Raw genomic sequence first — 22,784 nt, forward strand, 5'->3', positions numbered from 1 at the left:
ACATGTCTCGGACATGTCGTGGACGTGTCCAGGACACGACCGCCTCGAGCCCCGCCTACGCCGCCTTGCGGGCGGCGTCGGAGGCGGCCTGCGCCGCCGCCGCCTCTCGCTCGAGCAAGCCGACTCGCCGCTGCAGCTCGTCCGCCCTTGCCCGCTCGGCCGCACCGCCCTCGCCGTTGCCGTCGTCGCCGCCGTCTCCGCCGTCTCCGCCTCCGCCACCGCCGCCGCTTCCTCCACCGGGCTTGTCGCCGCTACCCATCCCCGCGCCGCCGCGCCGCGCGACGCTTGCCTCCGCGACAGCGACCATCTCGGCCATCACGAGCCGCTGCTGCTCCCGCAGCCGCGTGTGCGCCTAATCTCGGGCCATCTCGGGTCATCTCGGGCCATCTCGGCTCATCTCGGGTCATCTCCCCCTCCGCCGCGTGCGCCAGCTCGTCGCGCAGTTGCTCGACCTCCGCCTCGGCGGCGCGCAGGCGAGCCACCTCCTCGCCGCGCTCTCCCGCCCGCCCGCCGCGCTCACTCTTGCTCGAGCCAGCCTCGCTCGAGCCAGCCTCGCTCGAGCCAGGCGCCCCCGAGCCTGAGCTCGCTGAGCCGCCTGGCCGGGCGTGACGCAGCTCGCCCATCATGTCCGAGACGGCGCTCGTCTTCCAAGCAACCCACCTGCATGTGCGCCGTGTCGGGCGGCTTTGAGCCTCGCCACAGCGGCAGCGGCGCGGCAGCGGTGGTGGCGGCGGTCTCTTCAGTCGCTACTCTCTTCTCGCCGTTAGTGCATGGCATTGGCGCACGGGTTGGCGCTTCCAGATACAACTTGGCTGAGTGTAACTCATCACTTGAGCCTCGGGCTGGCGAGCTGGGGACGGCAGGTGTTGCGATCCGCACCCCTTCTCAGAGAGCGAGTTGCTGTATTCGTGCAGCTCACGCTCCCACTTTGCGAGAGCGCGAGCGCGCTCGTCGGCGGTCGTCGCCCTCTCGACCGCCTCGCGGGCCTTCATCAGGTCGGGTTTGGTCGGGTACGTGAATTCCGGGGCCAGCTTCCGGGGCCAGCCGGGGCCAGCGTTGCGAAGCCGCGCAACCGAAATGGAGAAACGCGCAGCGGCACCCCACCCGCGTTCTCGGAGTAGGCCGGTTGTGACTGTGTGGTGTAGTTTGCAGGCGTGGGTCGGAACAGATATTAAGAACAGAGATGCTGCTCTAGCTCTATACGAGGCTAGTACGGCGCGAAGCGCGCTCCTGCTGCGCCGCCCCGCGCGGCGGCGGAGGGGTCGAGGGCGAGCTCGACCTCCAGCCTAGTGCCGCGCAGCTTGGTGCCATGCATCTTGTCGACGGCCATCTGCGCCGAGCCGACAAAGTCGAAGGTGACCGTCCCGGCCTTTGGCACCGCGGCGCCGGCCGAGTAGCCGCCCCGCTCGAGCGACACGCCAACCACCCTGCCGCAGCCGCCAAACACCTCCCGCACGTCCGCGTCGCTCATCGAGCCGGGGATCCCACGCACACGCACGCTCGCGCCGCCGCCGCCGCCGCCGCCGCGGCCGCCGCCAGCTGACGAGGAGGCGCCGTCGCCGCACGAGACGGCCGCGTCTGGCAGCGGAGGCGGCGGCTCGGGCGGCAGCGGCGGAGGCGGCTCGGAGGGAAGCGGCGGCGCGGGCTCGGCTTGAGGGACGGTCCACTGCGAGGCGCCGGTCGCCGGGTTGGCGTAGTACGTCCCTCCGGTCGTTGGGTCGCTGACGGCGTGCCAGCCCGGAGGGAGGGGCTGCGGCGGCGGGGCGGCCGGCGGAGGGGCGGCCGGCGGGGGGTGCCACTGCGTCGCTCCGCTCGCCGCGTGGACGTAGAAGGGGTAGCCCGACGACGGATCGACCGACGCGGACCAGCCGGGAGGCAGCGGCGTTCCTAGGAGGTTCAAAGAAAGGGTGCAGGGACGGCTCCTTTGAGCCGTCGGCACAACCGAGCCCGGAGGCAGCGGCGCGCCGCTAGCCGCCGGCTGCGCGTGCTGGCTCATGTTGAGGGTCGCCGCCGGGGCGCCGCCGGCGGCGACGAAGGACATCGGCCGCCGCATCCCGCCCGCCGCCACTGCGCCGCCGGAGGACGCGCCGAGGCCGCGCTTGTGCGCCGTCCCTTCGGCCGTCTGGTTTGCGTTGTGCGCATACGCGTCAAAGATCTTGACCTGCGCATCGTCCGCCCCGGCGGAGAGGAGCTGGGAGCGGTCCCACGAAGCCGCCTCCGCCTTTGCCGCGTCCGTCTCCTCGGTGCGCGGCACAAAGCCCGAGCTGAACTCCTGCACGAGCTTCGACTCGCGCGGCTCGTTGCCCTGCTTCTTGCCGACCGTCCTGCGCGGGGCGGCGGCGCGAGCGGTGCGCGGACGCGGTGGAGGTTTAGGAGGTGTGTGGGACGCGCGCCTGCCCATCCACACGCGGGAGCTGGCAAGGCTTTGTGGCCAGAACGCAGACAACGAACTCGCACACGGGCTCCAGCCAAGTGGTTTTTGGGGTGGTGTTGGGAGTGTGAATACCCCACTCGTGTATATAGAGAGATGTCCCTGTTGAGTACTGTCCGATAGTCGAGATGCCTTGTTCCAGAGGGATGTGTCCTGGACGGCGTCTCGTCGTGGTCCTTCAGGACGATAGCTTTGTCCCTTTCAGGACGATGGTGATCTTGGTGTGATCGCTCCTGTACGCCTCGGTACAGACCCTCGCTCCGTGTACAGCTCACAGCTCACTACAGGTGGGGTTCAGAAAGAAAATTTGCGCTGCGAGGCTCGCTAAACGCTCGCCGAGCTCCATGCTGTGCAACACCACCTCCTCACTAATCGTCAGGGGCGCGGAGAGCGCAGGCAAACCTTCCTCCGGCAGATGGGAGGAAGGCAAGGAGCAAATCCATACAGGAGACCACAGTTCGGCGCGATGTTCGGTTGACGAGAGAAGCTCTCGCTCTGCACAATCACCAATTCCTTACTATTATTAATTGATGCTTTTTGCACGGCTGAGCCCCCCCCCCCCCCCCCCGCGCGCCCACTCCCTGCCCTCTCCCGCCACGCACTCCGTCAGAGCCCCCTCCCCTCTTGCACAACAGGAATTTTGACAATTAACAAGATGCCACGTATGAGTGGGCTATGTTCTTTGTGTGTGTACCTTAATAGTACGTCTAGAAGTTGCTATGTCCACGGCTCTTCTGCTGACCTCTGCGCTGGCCGAGCCCCTGCCACGCCCGCCCCTCCTCCCCTCTCTCCCCCCACTCCCCTGCCCGGGCCACACGGGTGATACGGCACACATGACCGCGCCACCTCGCGCGCAGGTGGGGAGGGGCGCAACTCGTAACGAATGGTGGGCTTGCCCACCCCGTGGAGTGGTTCGATCCCACATGAATCCGAGACGGTGACGGGATGCTGGCTCTGTGGTCTCAGGCCCAGTGAGGTAGTGCACGAGACTATCCCGGATCCTGCTGAACAAGCTCCTCTTGTAGCTCGATCGGTCACACCGCCATCGCCGTCGGGGAGAGAGGGGACGACACTGCTTCGGCAGCGTGCACCTCGATCCTGCACCGTGTTTGTTATGACCCCCCCCAATGAACACACCAGTGAGGGAGGGCGAGACGATAGAGGGGTCCCGTACCATGCGGAATCGACCCTATCCAGTGCTCAAGTGCTCAAGATGTCTGGCCGCCCAGAGATAAAACTTCTGATGCCATGCGTGACCTAGTAGTGTCCCCAGCTATGGGCGTGTCCACGTTGGAGCCAGGTGTGGTGCGGACGCGAGAATAGCTTGAGCACTTGAGCACTGGATAGGGTCGATTATCGAGAGGCACGAGGGTCGATTCCGCATGGTACGGGACCCTCCCGAGAATAGCTCCGCCGTTCATGGAGGCAACCGATGCGAGTCGACTGGTGTGTGTCGTCGTGGTTTCGCATCAAGAAACTCACTCACTCACAAAAAGACAGCCTCGCGCTCAGGCCCCTTACACCAAAAAGAAACGCTCGGGCCTAAAAAGAAGGGAAGAAAGAAAATAAATGCTGCGACACATCGCACAAGTGAGCTGCGGCTCTCCTTTCTTTTTGGCGAGAATTCTTTTCTCCTGTCTGCTGTGAGAGAGACTTGTGCCAGTTCGCACCTGTGTCGAGCCTGTCTGCCGTGACGGAGTTCTTTTCTTTGCAGAATTTTCCATGAGACCTCTGGTGCCGGCCTCCAGCCTCCAGCCACATGCTGCTGCCATCACCAAGCCACATGATGCTGCCATCACCAAGCCACATGATGCTAGCACCAGCCACCCCGTCGCTGCATCGCTTCGGCGGCAACCCGGTCGCTTCAACTGCGTCCACCTCCCGTGCGGCGGCGGTGAGGATGTCCGATGTGTCTGATGCGGTCGTCAAGAAGCGCGGCCTCCCGCCGGGCGAGGATCTTCCTGATGGCGCGGCCAAGCCGCCGGTTGTGGGACGTATCGAGGCGCTCGATTTCCTGGGTCTGAGCGACGACGAGAAGCAGTTGTTCCTGGGCTTCACCTTTGCTTACTACCGCGAGGCGGAGCTCAAGCACGGCAGGCTCGCGATGCTCGCGGCCGTCGCGTGGCCGACTCAGGAGATCTTCAACCCGATCCTGACCGACGCCCTCGGCCTGAAGGACGCGCTGGCGGCGTCTGGAGGCGCGTCGCCCTCGCTGCTCAACGGCGGCCTCTTCCAGCTCGAGGTGCTCCCCGCGGTGCTCCTCTTCGCATGGGGCAGCTCCAAGCTCGAGCGGTCGGACTTGGACACGCGCGGCCAGCTCGGGCTCAAATGGAACGAGTACGCAAACGGCTTCGGCTTCTTCGGCCGCACGCCGGGCGACTTCCGCTTCGACCCGCTCAACTTCTACAAGCCGCTCTCGTTCGAGGACAAGGCGGCGGCGCCCATGGCCCTCGCCGCGCGCTAGCGGGGCGGAGGAGCTGAATCGTCCAGTACTAGCCTTTAGGTGGCGGTGCAGGAGCGGGAGCTGCTCAACGGCCGCGTCGCCATGCTCGCCGTGGCGTCGTACGTAGCGACCGAGTTCGTGACGCGCATGCCAGTCGTGAAGGCGACGCCGCTCCTCTTCGAGCCCCTCATCTTCTCGCCGTGGTTTCGCTCCTTCATGGACGCGTCCTTTGGCGCGGCCGGCATGGGCGCGGGGAGGATGTGATAGCTACACTGTCAGCGGTGTGGGTTTCGGTTACCGAAATGGTGCCTCTGTGCGCCACCGCTCTCGCTAAAAGTATTACCCACCCCATAACACCGCGTACGCGCCGCTGTCAGCTCGCACCCTGCCTCCCTGGGGCCGTGGGGCCTGGGCCCCTTAACCCCGCCCAAGCAGCGAAGCTCTCGCCTGGCAGCTACTCCCCAGCCCGGCAGCCCGCTCGCGCGCTCCCCAGCTCGTGGCCGACTCCCCGTCAGCCAGAGGCCCCGCCACCCATCAGCCCACCGCGCCGCTGAACGCGCCCGCGGCGTCGTGGAAGAAGGGCAGGTCGTTGTACAGCGAGAGGGAGACGGGCTTGGGCAAGCGCAGCACATCAGCCAGCCTATTCACGGCCTGAGCTGTGAAGAGACGCGGCCGACACCAGAGGCGAAGAAGGAGGAGTTGCCGCGAGCCTGACGCGCTGCAGCTGTAGGTTGGTCTGGTGCCGCCAGTAGAGGGTGGCGTTCCTGCGGTCGTGTGACGTGCGCTGGGGTGATGAGAACAGTCGAGCCTGGAGTCAGTGAGTGAGTTGCGCGTGCCTGTGGTCGTAGATGTGCCCGTAGTGAGTGTGGTCCGCTCTTCCCTCGCCAAAGCCGCTGTCTGTCCCCATCTGCTCGCCCATCGGGACGGTGATCGAGTTGAGGACATGCAAGGCGTGCTGCACCGCCTCCTACCAGGGGCAGGCCCGCGGCAAGTCCGCGACACACTCCCCACCCCATGCTGCGCACGCCCCACCGCCCTCCTGGTACGAGCGCGGCGTCGGCATCGCAGACTTGAGCAGAAAGATGCGCAGGAAGCGCTCGTCGGGGTAAAAGGCGCCTGCTCAAGCAGAGGCAAGACTAGAAGACTGGGATGAGGACGACAATGACTCGCGGGTCGGGGGAGCAAGCCTGGCACGGTCGTCGCCGGGCGCGCGAGGCTCTGCTTCCACAGAAAGTGCTTCACGTTGGCGACCTGCCACGGGAACGGCGGCTCGTTCGTGAAGACACCTGCTCGCAGCCCGACGAGTGAAGAGGCGCTGCTACACCTCGGGCAGGGCGGCTCCTTCTCAAAAGAGACCGACGCCGCTGGCGCCGTCGTTGGCGTCGTCGTAGAGCCTGACCGCCTCCTCCATAAACTCGACCGCGAGCCCGAGCCTGTCCACAGCTGCAACCGTGAAGAGACGCTGTCCACACGCCCCTCCGTGCGCCCGACCAAACCCGAGCCCCGAGGCGTCGCGGACGATGAAGTGGACTCCGCCGGCCTCCAGCGAGGCCGGGCCCCAGAGGTGCACCTGTCAGAGTGTCGCGGCGAGAGTGGGGATCACACCAATAAAGCAGTTGCTCTGTGTTACTAGCCTAGGACACAACCTGCTCAGCCTCGAGCGCCGCTCGCACCTCCGCCGCGCTCCCGAAGTTGGCCAGCGCCCAGTTGCAGAAGGCGTAGAGCGAGAGGTCCTTCGAGGTGCTCGACGGCCGCGGGTAGGACGAGTTGAGCAGCGCGTGCAGGTCGCAGGAGAGGCCCTGCACGTTAAGCCCGGCGAGTGCGATGCCGTCAGGCAGGCCCGTCGCCTTCTGGATGCCGGCGGAGAAGGCGCCCGTCTCGACCGAGATGATGTGGCCATGAAGAGCCGGCGCCAGGTGATGCTTGAGCGGCAGCGAGCCCTTTGGCACCGTCTTGAGCTCAAACCTGGGTCCGACGCCAAGGTCCATTGTCCTGACGCTCAGGCCATACGCGTCATCCATGATCCAGTCGGAGCAGCCCGACGCGGCGTGCAGCAGGAGGGAAAGCATGGCGTGACAGTCGCTGCGTCGACAGTCGCTGCGTCAGTAGGAGAGAGCGTGTAGCGCGGCTTTGCTTAGCGACACCACGAACGAGGTCGCAGGCCGTTTGTTGTTGGGGTGGTACTGCCCCGCGTTGTTGGGGTGCTTGTCGCGCCGCGTACCTGGTACTGTGCCGTACCAAAGTCTGTGCAGCTGTGAACAGCAGCTCCTGACCACGGCGCCGCAGGCGCCTGTTGATAGGTCCAGGTGATAGCCCTGGATGGGCAATGCATACGCCTCACTGGGCCTCAGATCGCCCGACCGCGTCCCGGTGCTCTGTGGTCGGATTTGTGACGCCGCCGCACCGCGCCGCGGCCGGGGGACCTCCGGAGGCCGAGGATGGCCGTGACGGACCGGGACGAGCTCTGGGAGGTTCAGTGTCAGTGTATATATTGTAGAGACTGACCATGTGCACAATATCTCTCAGTCTAGCTAAGCCTGGGAAGGCGATGCCGGGGCCGTACAGCAGCTTGATGGTGCTTCGCCGGCGTGCGTCCCGGAGCGGTGCCGGACGGGCGGTCCGTGGGAGAAAATCCCGGGACAACGCCGACGGCGCTCTGATTCGACTTTTAACTTCAAACAAAGACAGTGGCACGCGCCACAGCGCGGTGCGTGCCACTGTCAGGAGCGGATCCGTCAGTTAGTTGTGTTCACGCCGGGATCGTGTCCCTGACAAGCTGTACAGACTTTAGCCTGGCACAGTATGGGGAGCGACGGAGGTAGGGGCCCTCGGGGGGGGGGGTAGCACGGGGTAGCACGGACGTGGTGCGACCCCTGCCGACACGTCTGCCATGAGTGCCAGGCAGTGGTCGGGCACGCCGCACGGGTACGCATCCAACGTCAACCCCGCCCAGAAGGCCTTCGAGTGCGCCGTTTGCAAGCAGCATAAGCCGGCCGGCACACCCTGCGTCGGCCACTGCAACCACAACCGAGCGCCATTGCAGACGGGACTCCAGTCTGGGACCGTACCTGTGCAGGAGATTGCACCGCACGTTACATATCGCCGACACACTACACACACACATTAAATTTCTTTGTATGGAGGAAGCCGCCGCGGCTCTCGCCAGCGTGCTGCCGACGTCCGAGGCGCACCTGCACAGCCTCCTCTGTTCGCATGACAAGTTCTTCGCCGCGGTGAGGTGCCGGCTGATTGGCTTGCTGCCAGCGGAGGTGGTCTCCGCGGAGATGGCCTCGCCAGAGCCATCCCACACTGGCTGTACACTGTTATTTTTAATCGGCCGTCCGCGAGCCCCTAGCTCGCTGACGGCGAGAGAGATGCCACGAGGGGTCGCGGTGGCGTCCATCGCTCGAGTCCATCGCCAGGCTCCCTAGCTCAACCGACGACCCTCGTGCCTCGGGGGATCGACGGCCGATCGTCATCAGCCACGAGACGGTGGGTGCAGTGCTCGCGCGTCTGCGGTCGACCGCCGACACCCTCGCCGATGACGGCTGCTGCGGACCACTGCGATTGTTACTCGGCAGAGGCTGTGAACGGCGCCTCTTAACAGGTCGAGCTGTGAATAGCTCACATCGGTGGGACAGCCCGCTCCTCGGTCGCCGTCCATGACCACTGCGTGCTGCCGGCACGCCCGTCGTCTCGTCGTCGCCGCGGCCATAATATTTTATGCTGATGCCGTCGTTCAGCGAGTTCTCGAGAATTATGGCGGCGAGCAGCTCTCGCGGACGTGCTTGTTGCGGCTGCTCCTCTGGCCGTGGTCGACTGCGGCATGCGGCGACGCCGGGTGTTCGGGGAACGAGTGCTGGGAAACCAATTTGCCTGCGCCCTTCCTGGCCACTCTGCGTGCGCTGCCGCCCATTCCGAAGCGGGTGCACGTCTCCTGGCGGAGCAGCGCGCTGCCGCGTCCGTCGCTCTTCTCGCGCGTCACCATCCTCGCACTCATCGACCGGAACCCCGGCTGGTCCGTGACGGTCTACAACGACAGTCAGCTGGATGCCTACCTGCGCGAGGCACTCCCCAAGTACAGCCCGACCGCCTACGACCAGCTCTCGACCCGGTCGCCGACCGAGAAGGTGGACCTGTGGCGGCTCGTGGTCATGTACGAGAAGGGAGGCGTCTACACCGACTACGACCGCTGGGCGCTCACCCCGCTCAGCGAGGCGGTCCCTGCACGCGCGCGGCTGCTGCTGCCAACGTACCGCGACGACAACCCCTCGCAGGTGGTGTGGGCGCATGTAACAAGACTCGGTTGACGAATCAATCACACCTATTCCCGAACCCACACTGTGTGGACCCGGAATACACACATCCCCCCGCCCAGGACTTCATGGCCTCCGCGCCCCGCAACCCGCTCTTCCTCCGAGCAATCCGGCTCAACATCGCCCGCCGCGCCCTCGGCTGGACGAGCATCTACGCGCTCGGGCCGGACACGTACCGAGACGCGGTGGCGGAGGTGCTGCTTGGCGCACACGTGACCCCCGCCTCGGTGGCACCCGCGAGCTACGGCGCGAGGACGCTGCGAGCCGCGGTCGCGCGGGTGGCCGACGGGGTGGTGGCCACGTCGAGGGAGTCGCCTCCGTGCCTCACGGCGACCTCCCGCGTCACCGGCCCTCGCGGAGCCTAGATGCGGAAGACTAGCCGCTTCCGACTGAGGAGACCCGCGCTTGGAGTACCGCGTTCCGATATCTTAGAGAGGGCACGAGTTCGCGCCGTACGTTGCCGTATTGCGCAGCTGTATTCGCCGCCAATTCACACGCGATGGAAGCGAGTATACACGTCTCCCCCCGCCAATCTCCCCGCCAATCTCCCCGCCCACCTTCATCTCGTGGCCGCAGGCCTCGCGTGCGCTCTGCTGTGGCCGCTGTGGAGGCGCTCCAAGAAGGCCGAGTATGCTCGCAGCGGGGTGCGCCACTGGACGCAGAGCGCATCCCCGCAGCCGGCCACTTCTCAGCCGGCCGCCGCGCAGCCATCCTCCGACCGCGCCGCCGTCCGCGAGCCGCGGTGGCGGTGTGGTCCGACCTGAGCAAGGGGGGGCGCACGTCGTCGAGGGACATGTCAGGGACGTGTCATGGACACGTCTAGGTGGTCCGACCTGAGCAAGGGGCACGTCGTCGAGGACCCGGCCAAGGCGTGTGCGCAGGCGTGGCCGACGACGCGCCTCTTTTGGCTGGTGGCGCTCGCGCGCGCCGCCGACCGCGCCGTGCTCCCCCTCGCGTGCGGCGCGTCGGCCGCATTCCGAGAGGAGGCATACCTCCCCGTGCCGCGCGGGGGGGCGCTGCTCTTCGTGCGCTCCAGGCACTTGGTCCGGTGGGTGGAGGCCGTCCTGCCGGCGATCGGCAACGCGACGCCGTTTGTCCTTGCGACGGGCGACCCCGAGTCGACCGACTATTTGCTGCCCGAGGGCGTGCTGTCACCGGCGCTGGTGCGGCGCATCCTCGCCCACCCGAGCCTGCGCGGCTGGTGGGCGACGAACGCCAACCACCCTCGCGTGCACCGCCTGCCTCTCGGCATCGACTTCCACAGCTCCGCGCTGTCCGGCCGCGTGCAGCCCGACCTGAAGGTGCAGCACTTGCTGCGGCCCCGCTCCCTGTACTCGCCGCAGGAGATGCCGGACGCGCAGGAGGAGAAGCTGCTCGCCGTCTCGCGCGCGCTGCCCGCGCCGCACGATCGGCCCCGCCACCTCGCATGGGCGGACTTCCACTTTGAGCGGCGGAACAGCGCGCGGAGGGCCATCTTCCACCGGGTCAAAGGCGAGCCGTGGCTGGTCGTGCCGCAGCGGCGCGTCCGCCGCGCGGAGCTGTGGGAGCAGAAGGGGCGCTACCTCTTTGACCTGAGTCCGCCGGGGCACGGGCCAGACTGCTTCCGCACGTGGGAGTCGCTCGCCCTCGGCATGATTGTGATCGTCGAGCGCGGCCCGCTCGGCGTTAGCGTGGACGGCGACGGAGGGCTGTACGCGGGGCTGCCCGTAGTGCAGGTGGCGAACATGTCGACCGACGTCAACGCCACGGCGTTGCGCGCGTGGGCGGCGGCGCACGCCACGCGCGACGGGGGGAAGGGGCCCCGCGCGTCGGCGGTGCCGGATCGCCTCAAGCTGTCTCACTGGGTGCGGGCGATGCGCAGGGCGGCGCGAGGAGCTAGCTAGAGAGACATGCTAGAGGAGACATGAGAGGGATCGGGGTTCTCACAATTTCCGGGGCTTGGGCGGCCTGCGCTGCTGCGCTGGGGCGTTCGCAACTCGCATGATGTTCTCTTGGTCTTTGCTCTTGCCGTTGCGGCGATGCGGGTGTCCGGGTGTTGTGCGGAGATCCGTCCGCATTCCGCGCTCAGTCCTCAGACCTCTCAGTCTCCGCCGGGCCAGTGCTTGCACTTTGAATGCCGTGGGGCTCAGACCCGCGGCAATGCGCAAGGCGTTCTCATAAAACTCGCAATGACATGACGGGCGTAACGCGAACGCGCGGCTGTATATGGCGCGTGTTCTGCTCGTTCCTCCATCCGTCCAATCCGTCTCGAGAACCCGCTACCTCTCTCAAGCCTTCGGAGCGGCGACGCTCTGCGACTGCGACGTGACGCCCAGCTTTTGCGCCTTGTCGTACAGCGCGTCGACGACGCGCCCCATGTTGTCGAGCGTCTCGAGCGCCTGCGGGTAGGTAGTGTCTGCAGCCGAGTCCTCGTACACGATCAGGCAGCCGGCGCCCGCGTCGAGGATGCCGCGGAACTTCTTGTCGAGGATCATCTGCGAGAGCTTCTCCTCGACCTGCGCGAGTCATCGTTGGTTGTCGGCGCGAGTGTGGGCCGTGGGTCGTGGGCCGTGGCCCGTGGCCGCAGGCGGGCGGGCGGGCGAAAATGGGTGTGGGTGCGTGCGTGAGCTGGCGTGCGTGCTGGCGTGCGTGCGTGCGTGCGTGCGCGTGCGTGCGTGCGCGTGCGTGCGTGCGTGCGTGCGTGCGTGCGCGTGAGTGCGTGCGTGCGTGCGCGTGAGTGCGTGTGTGTGTGTGCGCGCGTGTGCACGTGCCCGCCCGCCGCGCCTTGAGGAGCGGCAAGCTCATCAGCGTCGCGATGTGGGCCGTCTCGACCGTCGAGTACGGCTCGATGATCCGGCAGATGTTCTCCTGCTCCGTGAGTGAGCCAGGAGTGAATACTCGGCCGTGCGCACGGCGCGATGCTACGGCAGAGGCTCTCTCTCTCCTGCAGCAGCATGTCGTACAGCGACGCGAGGTGGCGCTTGATGACCTGAGGAGGTAGGGGCTAGGTGCGGCGACTGCTAGGAGGTAGGGGCTAGGTGCGGCGACTGCTAGGAGGTAGGGGCTAGGTGCGGCGACTGCTCCACACGCAGGGCGAGGCAACTCTGGCAACTCCACGTCCAAAGACAGCAGCCGCATGGCATTGTAAGTGCACGCGCAATGAGGGGGGGGGGGAGGGGGGGGGGACCTTGTCGCCGTCGAGCTCCGCGGCGTGCGCCGCGAGGGCGCGCTCAAAGTCGTGCAGCGACCGCTGCTTGTGCGCCTGTCTCGGGCGCGTGGTCTCGGGTGACCTCGGATCATCTGCTAGTGCGATCTCGGGCGATCTCGACCATGTCTCGGCTATTTCTTGCCTCCGCCACCGCGCTCATCGCCTCGAGCCCCGGCCCCGCGTGCTTTGTCCCCGACTTGCCCGCGATCGTTGCAGCAACCTATTGACATTGATAGAGTCCTGAGCCCAGCTTTCTTGTCACTTCGCGCCTTGCGGCGCGATCGTTGCGGCAACCTCCTCTGGGCTGTTCATCATGATCTTGCAGAGCAGCATGTACCTGCAGGAAGAGACGGCGCGTACCAAGAGGCAGAGCCGCGGGATGCGCCATGCTCTTGCGGAGCTCGCACTTGAGGATCGCCTCTGCGCGCGCGTGGCCGACCGTCTCGAAGTTTTCAAACGACTCGTAAAAGTAGGAGAAGGCCGTCTTGTACTCCTTCTCCTCGGCGTGCAGCGTCCCCGCCATCGCATCGATCTGCGCCTGTGGACATGTCGTGGACGTGTCGCGGACGTGTCGCGGACGTGTCGCGGACGAGTCACGGACGTGTGCGCGAGCTCTGCCCGTCGCGTCGGGGTCAATGGGTAGGGAGGAAGGAAGGGAGGGAGGGAGAGGGAGGGAGGAGGGAGGGAGAGGGAGAGGAATGGAGAATGGGGAGCCAGCCCGGTGAGCCAGTCCCCCCCCCCCCACACCACCACCACCACCACCACCACCACCACCCCCGCGCGCCTGCAGCATCGGCGGGCAGTAGATCGCGTTGGCCGCCGTCCGCGCCGCCGTCAGCGCCGCCTTGCTCTTTGGCAGGTTGAGGATAGCAAAGTGGACCTGGCTCTCCACCTGCAGGGCGGCGGGCGGGCGCGGCTCACCCCCTCCCTCCTACTCACCGCTCCACTCAACACCTTCCTCCCTCCCAGCCTCCGTGCGTCTGTGCCTCCCTGCCCTGTCCACGTCTCCCGCCTCACCAGGTTGATCTCGACGAGCAGCGGCTTGTCGTCGAGGCGCTTGACCTCGCGCTGCAGCTCGGAGAGCAGGGCGAGCGCCTCCGTGTACTGCTTCGACTCGAGCAGCAGCGCCGCCAGCCGCGTCTGGATCCGCTGCCGCAGGAATGAGCGCTTCTCGGCGCGGCACCACTCAATGCTCTCGTTGCAGAGCCGCATCTGGAGCGCCATCGAGTCGGGGATCTTGGCGACCTCTTCGATGAGCGTCCGCACCACCTTGGCCGTCCGCGCCTTTGGTATGATTGCAAAGAAGGGGCGCAGCGACGAGATGAGTGCCGCGACCTTGTCGCCTTCGCGCTTGCGCGCGTACAGCTCTCCGAGCTTGTAGATGGCCTGCTCCTTGGCTTTGATAGCCTCGTCGCTGGTGTCCTCCGCCTGGATCGCCGACACGAGGGCCGCCTCTTCGGGATCCATGAAGCGGGCAAACGCCGCTGTGGGGCCAGACACACGCAGACAAGAATTTCAGGACGCCGGCTCTCCACACGCACGATTCACGACAGACAAGGCAGAAATTTTCCTAATGCACGCGGATACAACTTAGTATGTGTGTGTACGTACACACACGATTCATCTTGGATATGAGGTTGCCATCCAAGTGCTCAAAGTGCTTGCCGCCGACCGAGCGGCCCGCAGCAGCGCCACGAGGTACGAGGTAGAATATGTTGAAGCGGAAGGCAGCAGTAAGCAACCGACTCGTCTCTCTTGCTTGCCACAACACATCTTGACTTGTGTGTATCGCGCGCCTTGCGGCATGCGGGGGGGGGGGCATCACTCTCAGTAACGTCGTCGCGTGCCGCATTTTCTAGCAGGCGACCACGCGCGCGCATCACTCGCAGTAACCGTACTCATCCCCGTCGTCGTAGGCGAGTCCGGTGCACTGTTTTCCCACGAGGTCTTATTCCGTGATGCGCTTCTCGAATCAAGCTCTCATCTCTCACATTTTCCTCTCGACTAGGGGTCAATCTTTTGCCGCGTACGTGGGCCAGTGCGCAGTGGCCAAATTTGGACCATGATGGCCAAATTTGACCACGATGAGGCCAATTAAAAGGCCGGACTCGCGGTCACAGTCACACTCGTCCCAGGGTGGCACTTGCCGTAGCGCCGCAGCGCCTGGGTCGAAAGGCAGGTGCTTGGCGAGCTCCCTTGCCTCCGTCGATATCTAGCAGATATGCTTGCCACCCACGACGCCACCTATCTTCACGACCCCTCCCCGGTCTCCCGATCCAGTGCCTCGTACAGGTCCTCGATCGTCTCCGGGTGGAAGCCGCCAAAGGGCTCGCCGTGCTCATTGGGCAGCCGCTGCGCAAATTCGATGAAGAAGCCGTCCACTGGGCGTGTGAACCACTGCCGTAGCCCAGCACCATCGAGACTCGAGTAGCTCAGGATGGGCGTCATCATCTCGAATCCCTGCTGCTGCTGCTGTGCATAGAGTGAGGTAACGTCTGCGCGCGCGTCGACATTGAATGCGACGTGCTGCACCTGCTCCACTCCTCCTTCTGGGTTGACGGTGCGGTCAAGCGGTGCGTTTGCTCCCGCCGTTTTGACGGTGAGACCAATCATCTCATCCCACGGATACTCCTCGCAGGCTCCCGCCACAAGCGCGGTGTGGGAGGCTGCGTACCTGCTGGTGTACCACGTGCCGTGATGCTGAAAGCCGCGCGCCTCCCAACCCTCTATGAAGCGTTGCTTTTCCTCTGGGGTCGCCACGAAGGTGATGTGGTCGATCTTGGTGATGGCGGGCACATCCGCGCATCGTTTGATGCAGCGGGAAAGCACAGGCGCAACGCACAGGCCTGCGCGCTCGATTGTGCCCAAGAACCTCTTTCCAGCGGCCATGCTCGCTTTCCCGACGCCGGAAGGTGAACAGAATGGATGTGCTGGCTCCTTCACAGGTTCTCGAGGTTCTCGAGGTGGATATCCTTTGGCCGCGTTGGGTAGCGAGGATTGGTGTAACCCGAGCCACGGAGGCGTGTTTTCTGACGGCCGACCGTCAGTGCACGGAGTTGCCCCTTCTCCGACTGCCCCGGCTAGTTCCCGAGGTCGCGCGGGAGTGACCCCTGCGTCCCCCGAGACCTAGCGCGGGTGGGTTGGAGGGGGCTCGCCCCGCTCCTCCCCATCGGGCCGCATGAGCGGCCACGCCTCGCAGATTCGTTTCTCGCGCCTGGGTCAGGCGCGCGGGGCATCCCCCGGGTCGCTCGACCACGGCTGTGGAGCAAGCTCGTCGCGACCGTCGGCAAGGCGTGAGTCATCACCCCTTCGCCGAAGACGCGCGAGTCGTCCGAGATAGTTGCCGATGCAACTAGGGGGGAGCGTTAGAGACGACTCTCTTTCTCCCAACTGTGAACAGTCGTTATCTGTATATGCGCAGCTATTCATAGCCGCGCCTGTTGTTTGTGTGTGTATCCGCGCTCTTGGCGCGATTACGAGACTGACTAGTGTGTCGCACTAGTTGTACTTTTCGTAATAGTATTCCGCATTCATTGCGAGGGCGGACCACTCCTAGCGTGCAGACCGCGGGAGCTGGTGCCGCGGCCAGTGTAGACCTGGCCTGCGCTGTGACGCGCGCTCATCTTCAACGCATTCCGAGGTTAGCCTCGACGGCCGGGCTGGCCGCCGGGCTCGCTCAGGGCTCGCTCATGAGCACGGTCGAGCCCTCATACACCACAAAGGCTGACCTGCGTGGCACGCCGTGGCGAGAGGCGCTTGGCGTGCCCGAGAGCGAGATTGTCCGCTTTCACACCTCTTCGGGCTCGTCCGGCACACCCACCGTCACGGCCTATACGAAAGGCGACCTCAAAACTCTCGGACGCCTCACAGCACGCACACTGCTGGGGCTGCTCCCGCTGAAGCTGCCACTCTGGCGATGCTATAACGCCTTCGGATACGGCCTATTCACTGGCGGGCTGTCCTTTGAGGCCGCCGCAGCGCATGCGCGCACGCTGGATGGGCTGCCACCCGTGTGTGTCATCCCCACGTCGAACCTAAGTGGCTCCGCCAGCCTGGAAGCTGCCGTCGACGAGCATGCTCGACTGCTTCGACTGTTTGAACCGAACGTGCTATTCGGAACGCCCTCGCTCGCCTATGTGCTCTGGGAGAAAGGGCTGCTCGGATCGTTCAAAGCCATTATCACGGGAGGCGAGCCCAGCAGCTCTGCGCTGCGTGAGCTGCTGCGGGGCTGCGGGCAGAGAACAGTGATCGAGGCCTACGGCCTCAGCGAGGTCCTCGGACCCGGCGTTGCGCAGAGCTCCAGCGAGCGCGACGAGCTTTTCCTCAACGAGGATGCATTCGAGTGCGAGGTGCTCGACGAGGGCGGTGATGGCGTCGGAGAGCTTGTCATCTCCACACGCCTGCACGAGGCGACCCCGCGCCGCCGCTACCGCACGGGCGATGCAGTTCGCGTCGTTAAGGGCGGCGGTAGCAATGACGTGAAGTGCGATCGACCGGGCCGTGCGGTGACGGTGCTCGGAAGGCTGTCGTCAGACTTCTCCTCAACGTGTGGCGTGTACCTCTCGGAGATAGAAGAGGTGCTCGTCTCGCACGGCTATTCGCCGTGCTTCGAGCTTGCCGACGAGGAACGGTCGCTCGCTGTCGAGGCGCTTCGCCCTCCCGCCGGCGAATCGGCGCCACCGCTCTTGCAGCTGCCAGAGTGGCTGACAACGGCGGTCCAAGTGAGTGTCGTGGAGGCAGGTTCGATGCGGCGCTCCTTGGGCAAAAGCTGCCGGAGGCGCTAGGAGTGCAGTGCACCCCCAGTGCACAACGAGTTTGCGTCGCACCTCGACGACTTAGCGTCCGAGAATTACTTGCGTGGGTGGCTAAAGTTGCACGACAAGGTCAACCACGTCTGCAAGGCCTTCCCAAGCTACGCAGCCCACGCTAGCGCGTACGTGTGGTCGAGCGCTGGCTATACACCCACGGCAGATGCTGCCACCGGCTGCCCGCTGGTTCCAGCCTGCTCTAAATTATTAGTCCAGGCGCGCCGGCCAGCCGCGTCCTTGAGCTCTCTGGCGTACTCTTGTCGTGTTTTTTAGTTGAAAAGCCGATACCAAAATCAAATCTGTCCCGGCATCGCGTATCGCGAGTTCTCTAATGTCAGCAACAGTAGTCAGCTCGATGCTGGTGATGTGGTGAACATGAATTAAACTTTAAAACCCGTTACTCAATCTGCCTTATCTTTGCCCTGGCTGCTCTGGTTTTGGGGAATACTGCCCAGCCGCACCGCGCACGACGATAAGCATAGGGCAGCCCCATGCCTGCAAGCCTACAACGAGGCTATCGTAGCGGGCCGCGAGGTAGCTGGACAGCGTGGGGCATTCCTTTGAGCTGAACGTGTGGTTCCAAAGGTGCTGCATGCACGCGGAGCCCGCCGTGGACGTCGCGCTCAAAACAGAGGCAGCAAAGGCCCTGCCACTGCCGTGACGATGGAGGTTCCAGTGCAAACCGGGCTCGAGCTTACCCGCTTGCTTCGCATGCCACGTCGCCCTGTCCCGATTGGGGCACACGCCACTGGTCCGGCTGCTTCAACGAGTGGCGTGGCTGGTCCGCCAGCCGGGTGGCGAGCGGCCAGCCCACGGCGTGGTGCAGGAAGCCGTGCACCTCGAGCGGCATCGCAACGTGGAGTTTATCGCGCCACTTCACCCCCCTCTCGCGGGACAGGCTCGGGGTCATGCCACCGCCAGAAGCCAACACTGGCGTGGCACAAGCGCGAGTCGTGTTCAGCCAGCGCCGGCACCAAAGGGCGAGGGGCTCGACGTTGACGTGCGGAAGCCTCACCTGACCGGCGGCGAGGAGTTGGACAAGCCGCTCTCCCGACGAGGCGCCCGAAGCGCGGAGCAGCTGCAGGTAGTTGTATCGTACGCCCGGCGCAAAGCTCAGAGGCCGGTCCGGCGGGCGGGGGCACGCGAATCCACCGCGCTGCTCCAGCATCTCGTTGACTGCCGCTCGCTCTCGCTCGGGGGCGTGGAACGATACGAACCCCGTCAGCAGGTAGCGCGCGCCGGCCGTGATGTTGACGCCCTCGTGAAGGAATCGGCCCGAGAAGAGCATCGCGAAGCCCGCCGGGACTGTGAGCGGCTCGCCCGCAAGAGCAAACAGCGTACCGCCGCCGTCAAACTCTTCGGGGCGGTTGATCTGAACGATGAAGGACTGCGGCGAGGGGGTGGCGAGGGACGCTCATGCAGAGGTGCAACGGGCGTGCACAACAGGGGGCACGGAGGAGGGCAGTCGCTCACGAAGCACGTTCCGTCCGCATGTCTGCCGAGAGAAGCTTGCGCGCCGGGCTCGTACTTGACAAAGAATGCGTCGTGTACAAGCAGCTGCGACGGCTGGACGCCGAACACCGCCGCCAGCCCTGGCATCAGCCGAGATTGGAGGAGGGCGCTCACCCTCGCATCGACGAGCGGGAAGCGATACAATTGCTGATCGGTGGTCGGGTGGTGCCTGTGCCGGCCTCGGGACCACACAAAGTCCCGCCGCGTCACCAGCGAGAGGATCGTGGCGCGAAGCCGCTGCCCCAGCAGCGGCATCACACCCACCAGCCGCATCCGGTCGGGGCCAGAGTGCTCCGCGGATCCGGCCAGGCCCGCGGAGAGCAGGCCGACGCGCACGGAGCTGCCGTGCGCGGCGACGCTCCCTGCCGCTCGCCACAGGCCAGCCCTGGCGGCGGGACGGACGAACCGCTTCAGCTCTCTGGCCGGGTGGAAGTCGGGGAGGAGCGAGAGCGGCGGCAGCGATGCCACGCAGGTGGAGCTCCGCTGCCAGAGCAGCAGCGGGAGGGCGAGTGAGGTGAGCAGGAAAAGGAGTGAACGCGTGCGCCACATTCCAAGAGATGATACCCAAGGGCGGCCACGAGATGTTCTTTGGTTGCAGCTACAAGACGAAGGATGGAAAGGCGGGAGACTGCGAGGTGTGAGGTCACGACGCCCCCTCCCCTACCCATCGTGCCAAGCCGGCGCGAGTCCCTGCCTCCAGGTGGGCAGTCTGGTCTCGTCAGCGGACAAGGTGAAGACAAAGGAGAGCGACAAGTACACGATGTATCTCCTCCCCCCCCTGGGTTAGTTATGGCAGAGAAAGACCCGGTGGGTTTTGTTTCACCTCTCGGAGGATCAGGATGGATTTGTCGGGGGAAGCCACCCCCATCCGCTGGGCTCCAGAGGGGGGGGGGGGGGGGCGACGGGGGCAGCGGCAGGGGCGCAGTCGGCTGACACGGTCTTCGTTCAGCTGGGAGGGCGGCGGGCGGCGGCAGCAGCCGGGCGGCGGCGGCCGCGCACCTCAAAGGGGGTGATGGTCAGGGCGGGGAATTTGCGGACTGTGTCGGCGAGCGCGAGGTCTATCAAGTCGTACGGCTTCCCCTCCCAGACGTCCGTCAGCCGCCGCTGCCATTCCGTCAGCTCCGTGCGTAGCGAGGTGCGGTCTGCGCGCGGCTTGTCGACAATGTCGTCCGTCCGGCGGCACCAGGCGTAGACGGCCCACACGGCGCGGGCCTTGTCGGGCGGGAAGAGCCGCGTCCCCATGAAGAACGTTTTCGAGTAGTGCGCCGTGATCTCGCGGCACAGCTCATACGAGCGCTCGAGCTGCTCTTCTCTCCGCGCAAGCGCCGCCGGAGACATCGTCTTCTCGTCTAGCGCGAAGCGCTCCCCAGCGGTCAGCGGCAGCGGCGGCCCCTCCGCGTCGGTCGACGGCGCCGCGGCCCTCCCAGCCCCCGGCGTTGCTCCCGGAGCAACCGTCTGCACCATGCACAATGAGGCGCCACGCCCAGCGCCGCCACTGCCGCCCCGCTCGGCCAGCGCGACGCCATGGCGAGAGCGGCCAGACACCGCGCCCGCGACCCACGCTGAGTGCGCTCCGCCCGCCAGGAAGAGCAGCAGCGCTCCTCTGTACCTCTGGTCGCACATACTCTGCAATGGCCCTGCTCGCCGGGCGAGCTCCACAAAACACTCTCGAAGGGGCAAAAATAACGGGTAATACAACTAACTCTACGCGCCATCCTTTCTACTCGGCTAGTGCACCACACCCCTCTCCTTAAAATCCCTGTGTGGTGGCGGCGTGCCGTCCTCCCATCCCTCCCTTGGGTTGTCCGTTTTCTTTCTTTTTTCTACTCGCGTCACCATTGTGTCCTCGCCGCATCGTCGACGCCGCGCGCCGCTCGCAGCTGCCATGCCCTTCCCTGCCACGTATTATTAATTGCTCGAGGGACAAGTCCTCACCTAATTATTCATCGCCCGAGGTGATTATCAATGGGTCGAGGCTCTTCACACGTCGGTCCTTCACAGGTGACAAGTCCTCACCTAACTAATTGCTCGAGGCTATTCACACGTCGGCCCTTAACAGAGGACACGTCCTCACTTATGCCTTGTGACACGTGTCGCGGGCTGCGGCGTGCGGGGAATTCACGCCGGTCGACGACGATAGGCACCCGGCGGGGGCGAAACACGTCGCGCCGGTCGACGACGATAGGCACCCGGCGGGGGCGAAACACGTCGCGCCGGTCGACGACTGTCACGGACTATAAGGCACCTCCCGGGTCGGATGCTCGCTCTCCTGTGCGCGCTGCCAGCCTGGCGCGCTTTGCCGGCGCGCTCGCTCTGCGATGCCGCGAGAGCACAGCAGGAGAGGCTTGAGCCGTACGTGCGGGGTGTCATGCAGGGCGCCCAGATGGAGCACATTCGTGCCGCCGTGGGGCGTCTGGAATTGGTGCGTTCCCACCTATTGCCAAGCGCGTTCGGCCCCAACCACGTGCTCCACCACAAGCAGCGCGACCCAACCCGCGTGGTTCGCATGGATCTGCCAGCGGCGGTGCTAGAGACCATGCTGGCTGACGCACGTAGGGTGCTAGCCATCCAAGAGCGGGTCCGGCTGCTGTTTGGCGATGCAAACGTCTCTGGTTACACCTCGCTCTCCCTCGAGTTTGAGAACGCCGTGCTCTTCTACGAGGGCTGCCATGAGTTCTGGAGAGCCAATGAAGCGCGCGTGCGGCGTGAATTTCCCGAGCTGGCGAGCTGCCACTGCAACATTTTCACCGTGAGCCAAGGCAGCAGCGAGCCGTATGGCCTTCATCACGCCACTGCCCTGGGCCACCTCTTGCGTGGACTCCATCGGCGTGGGTGGCTGGCCCCCGAGTTGCACAAGTCCTTCCACACGGCGGTCACTACTGTCGACCACGGCGGGTTCCCGTTCACTGTGTTCGAGGAGCACATCCCAGAGAGCATTGATCCTCTTGCGGCCCTTCAGCAGCTGCGCGCGAACCACTCAGGCGCCATCGCGGGCGAGACAGAATCACTACTGCTCACCGCGGTCTCCGCGTTCAACAAATTCACGCGCTATCCTCTCATCCCCGAGTCTCGCCGGCGGACAATGATGGACTACGTCAACTCTGTCTTCTTCGGGACCCTCGCGTGTCACGGTGCCCGGGATCTCGGCAACGGCACATACTGGGAGCTCGAGCCGGGCGAGGCGCTGCACTTCAACAACTGGCGGTTGCACTCTGACCATGCCTTTGGTTCGCACCTGCAGCCGCGCGTGACCGCCGACTTGCGCTGCTTCTCGCCAATGGTCGTGCCGTGGCCGTTTCGGGACATGGGCGAGCTGAACGGCGCGTACCAGTGTGCGGAGGAGAACGAGATATCGCGCACGGGCGAATGTTTGCTTCGCCTCTTCAACTATGGCAGCGTCGGCGACTTTTATCGCACCGTCTTTGGCGAGAAGGTGCCGCAGCACTCGTTGAGCTACGTGGTGGGCTCGTTGTTTCTGCACTACTTTGCAGATCACGACTACAACCTGCTCGCTGCACCGGGCATGCGTCGCCACTACGAGCGAGTGAGACGAATGTACGACTCGAATTCGCTCAACTTTTCTGCCTTTTCGCAGTGCGCCGCCACCTTTGGCAGCGAGCGAGCTCGGTGCCCTCTGCCTCTCTCCTCACGTGCCATCGGAAAGATCAAGCTTGCGGTCGTGGTCTTGCGCTTGGTTCTTGGCGATGTTGTTGCGACCGCCGCGGTCCTGGTAAGCTGCTCTATCCCCATTCTTGGGTTTGTGAGCGCTTGGTCCAGCTGGCGCGCACGAGGGGCTCGGCGGGGAGGCAGTCTCGCAAAGAAGCGTGCCTGAACCTTTTCTGCCACGTGCTCATCCGTCATCACACCCTCGCCTCGCCACACCTCGCCGCCTCCCCCTCTCTGTCGCCCGCACCGCCGCCACCCTCCACCTCTCGCCCCCCCCCCCCACCTTCTTTATCTATTTCACCTCTCTTCCATCCTTTTTCATTATTATTTCTCAATTTACATTTATTTTATTATAAATCTTATTCCTTTTTTCTATTTTTCTCTCTACTACTCATAACTTTTCTAACTCTTCATCTCATTT

General features: G+C 65.0%; 6 protein-coding genes across 6 annotated transcripts in view; 3 read left to right on the forward strand and 3 right to left on the reverse strand.

The window, feature by feature from the left end:
* The first annotated feature begins 4,319 nt into the window (after positions 1-4,319).
* On the forward strand, positions 4,320-6,304 carry EMIHUDRAFT_353629 (hypothetical protein). The gene is given in 10 exon segments (XM_005780180.1): positions 4,320-4,862; positions 4,935-5,185; positions 5,199-5,213; positions 5,282-5,328; positions 5,350-5,514; positions 5,585-5,638; positions 5,711-5,841; positions 5,914-5,990; positions 6,062-6,160; positions 6,231-6,304. The coding sequence occupies 2 exon segments, from the start codon at positions 4,536-4,538 to the stop codon at positions 5,136-5,138; spliced, it is 531 nt and encodes a 176-aa protein (XP_005780237.1). The 5' UTR covers positions 4,320-4,535; the 3' UTR covers positions 5,139-5,185; positions 5,199-5,213; positions 5,282-5,328; positions 5,350-5,514; positions 5,585-5,638; positions 5,711-5,841; positions 5,914-5,990; positions 6,062-6,160; positions 6,231-6,304.
* A 4,339-nt stretch (positions 6,305-10,643) lies between these two features.
* Positions 10,644-13,861, reverse strand: EMIHUDRAFT_415549 (hypothetical protein). The gene is made up of 10 exons (XM_005780181.1): positions 13,395-13,861; positions 13,162-13,269; positions 12,785-12,915; positions 12,672-12,714; positions 12,520-12,597; positions 12,357-12,431; positions 12,114-12,158; positions 11,954-12,037; positions 11,275-11,685; positions 10,644-11,249 (listed from the first exon to the last, which is right to left on the reverse strand). Exons 1-9 carry the CDS (start codon positions 13,842-13,844, stop codon positions 11,458-11,460), a joined length of 1,242 nt encoding a protein of 413 aa, XP_005780238.1. The 5' UTR covers positions 13,845-13,861; the 3' UTR covers positions 10,644-11,249; positions 11,275-11,457.
* A 2,205-nt stretch (positions 13,862-16,066) lies between these two features.
* EMIHUDRAFT_100175 (hypothetical protein) lies at positions 16,067-17,161 on the forward strand (the record flags this gene model as incomplete). Its single annotated transcript, XM_005780182.1, has 1 exon — positions 16,067-17,161. One exon carries the CDS (start codon positions 16,067-16,069, stop codon positions 17,159-17,161), a length of 1,095 nt encoding a protein of 364 aa, XP_005780239.1.
* Positions 17,162-17,596: 435 nt separating this feature from the next.
* EMIHUDRAFT_204790 (hypothetical protein) lies at positions 17,597-19,246 on the reverse strand (the record flags this gene model as incomplete). Its single annotated transcript, XM_005780183.1, has 3 exons — positions 17,597-17,909; positions 18,160-18,572; positions 18,659-19,246. The coding sequence occupies 3 exons, from the start codon at positions 19,244-19,246 to the stop codon at positions 17,597-17,599; spliced, it is 1,314 nt and encodes a 437-aa protein (XP_005780240.1).
* A 238-nt stretch (positions 19,247-19,484) lies between these two features.
* EMIHUDRAFT_204791 (hypothetical protein) lies at positions 19,485-20,412 on the reverse strand (the record flags this gene model as incomplete). The annotated part of the gene is made up of 3 exons (XM_005780184.1): positions 19,485-19,520; positions 19,697-20,334; positions 20,406-20,412. 3 exons carry the CDS (start codon positions 20,410-20,412, stop codon positions 19,485-19,487), a joined length of 681 nt encoding a protein of 226 aa, XP_005780241.1.
* Positions 20,413-20,954: 542 nt separating this feature from the next.
* Positions 20,955-22,784, forward strand: part of EMIHUDRAFT_204792 (hypothetical protein) — a gene marked incomplete at both ends in the record, with an annotated part of 3,031 nt that continues 1,201 nt past the window's right edge. Inside the window, one exon of the mRNA XM_005780185.1 lies at positions 20,955-22,427. Within this exon, the coding sequence (XP_005780242.1) occupies positions 20,955-22,427 (1,473 nt within the window). The remainder of the gene's footprint in view (positions 22,428-22,784) is intronic.

This window comes from Emiliania huxleyi, assembly GCF_000372725.1.
Source record: "Emiliania huxleyi CCMP1516 unplaced genomic scaffold EMIHUscaffold_22, whole genome shotgun sequence".
In the NCBI taxonomy this organism is placed as follows: Eukaryota; Haptophyta; order Isochrysidales; family Noelaerhabdaceae; genus Emiliania; species Emiliania huxleyi.

Bases quoted from the DNA above. Each gene is read 5' to 3' on its own strand.
- EMIHUDRAFT_353629 (XM_005780180.1), top strand. From the start codon at position 4,536: ATGCTCGCGGCCGTCGCGTGGCCGACTCAGGAGATCTTCAACCCGATC. The intron at 4,863-4,934 runs GCGGCGGCGCCC...ACTAGCCTTTAG, and splicing joins CGCTCTCGTTCGAGGACAAG to GTGGCGGTGCAGGAGCGGGA.
- EMIHUDRAFT_415549 (XM_005780181.1), bottom strand. From the start codon at position 13,844: ATGGATCCCGAAGAGGCGGCCCTCGTGTCGGCGATCCAGGCGGAGGAC. The intron at 12,916-13,161 runs GCGCGCGGGGGT...ACATGTCCACAG, and splicing joins ACTGCCCGCCGATGCTGCAG to GCGCAGATCGATGCGATGGC. The intron at 12,038-12,113 runs GAGAGAGAGAGC...CTCACGGAGCAG, and splicing joins TGTACGACATGCTGCTGCAG to GAGAACATCTGCCGGATCAT.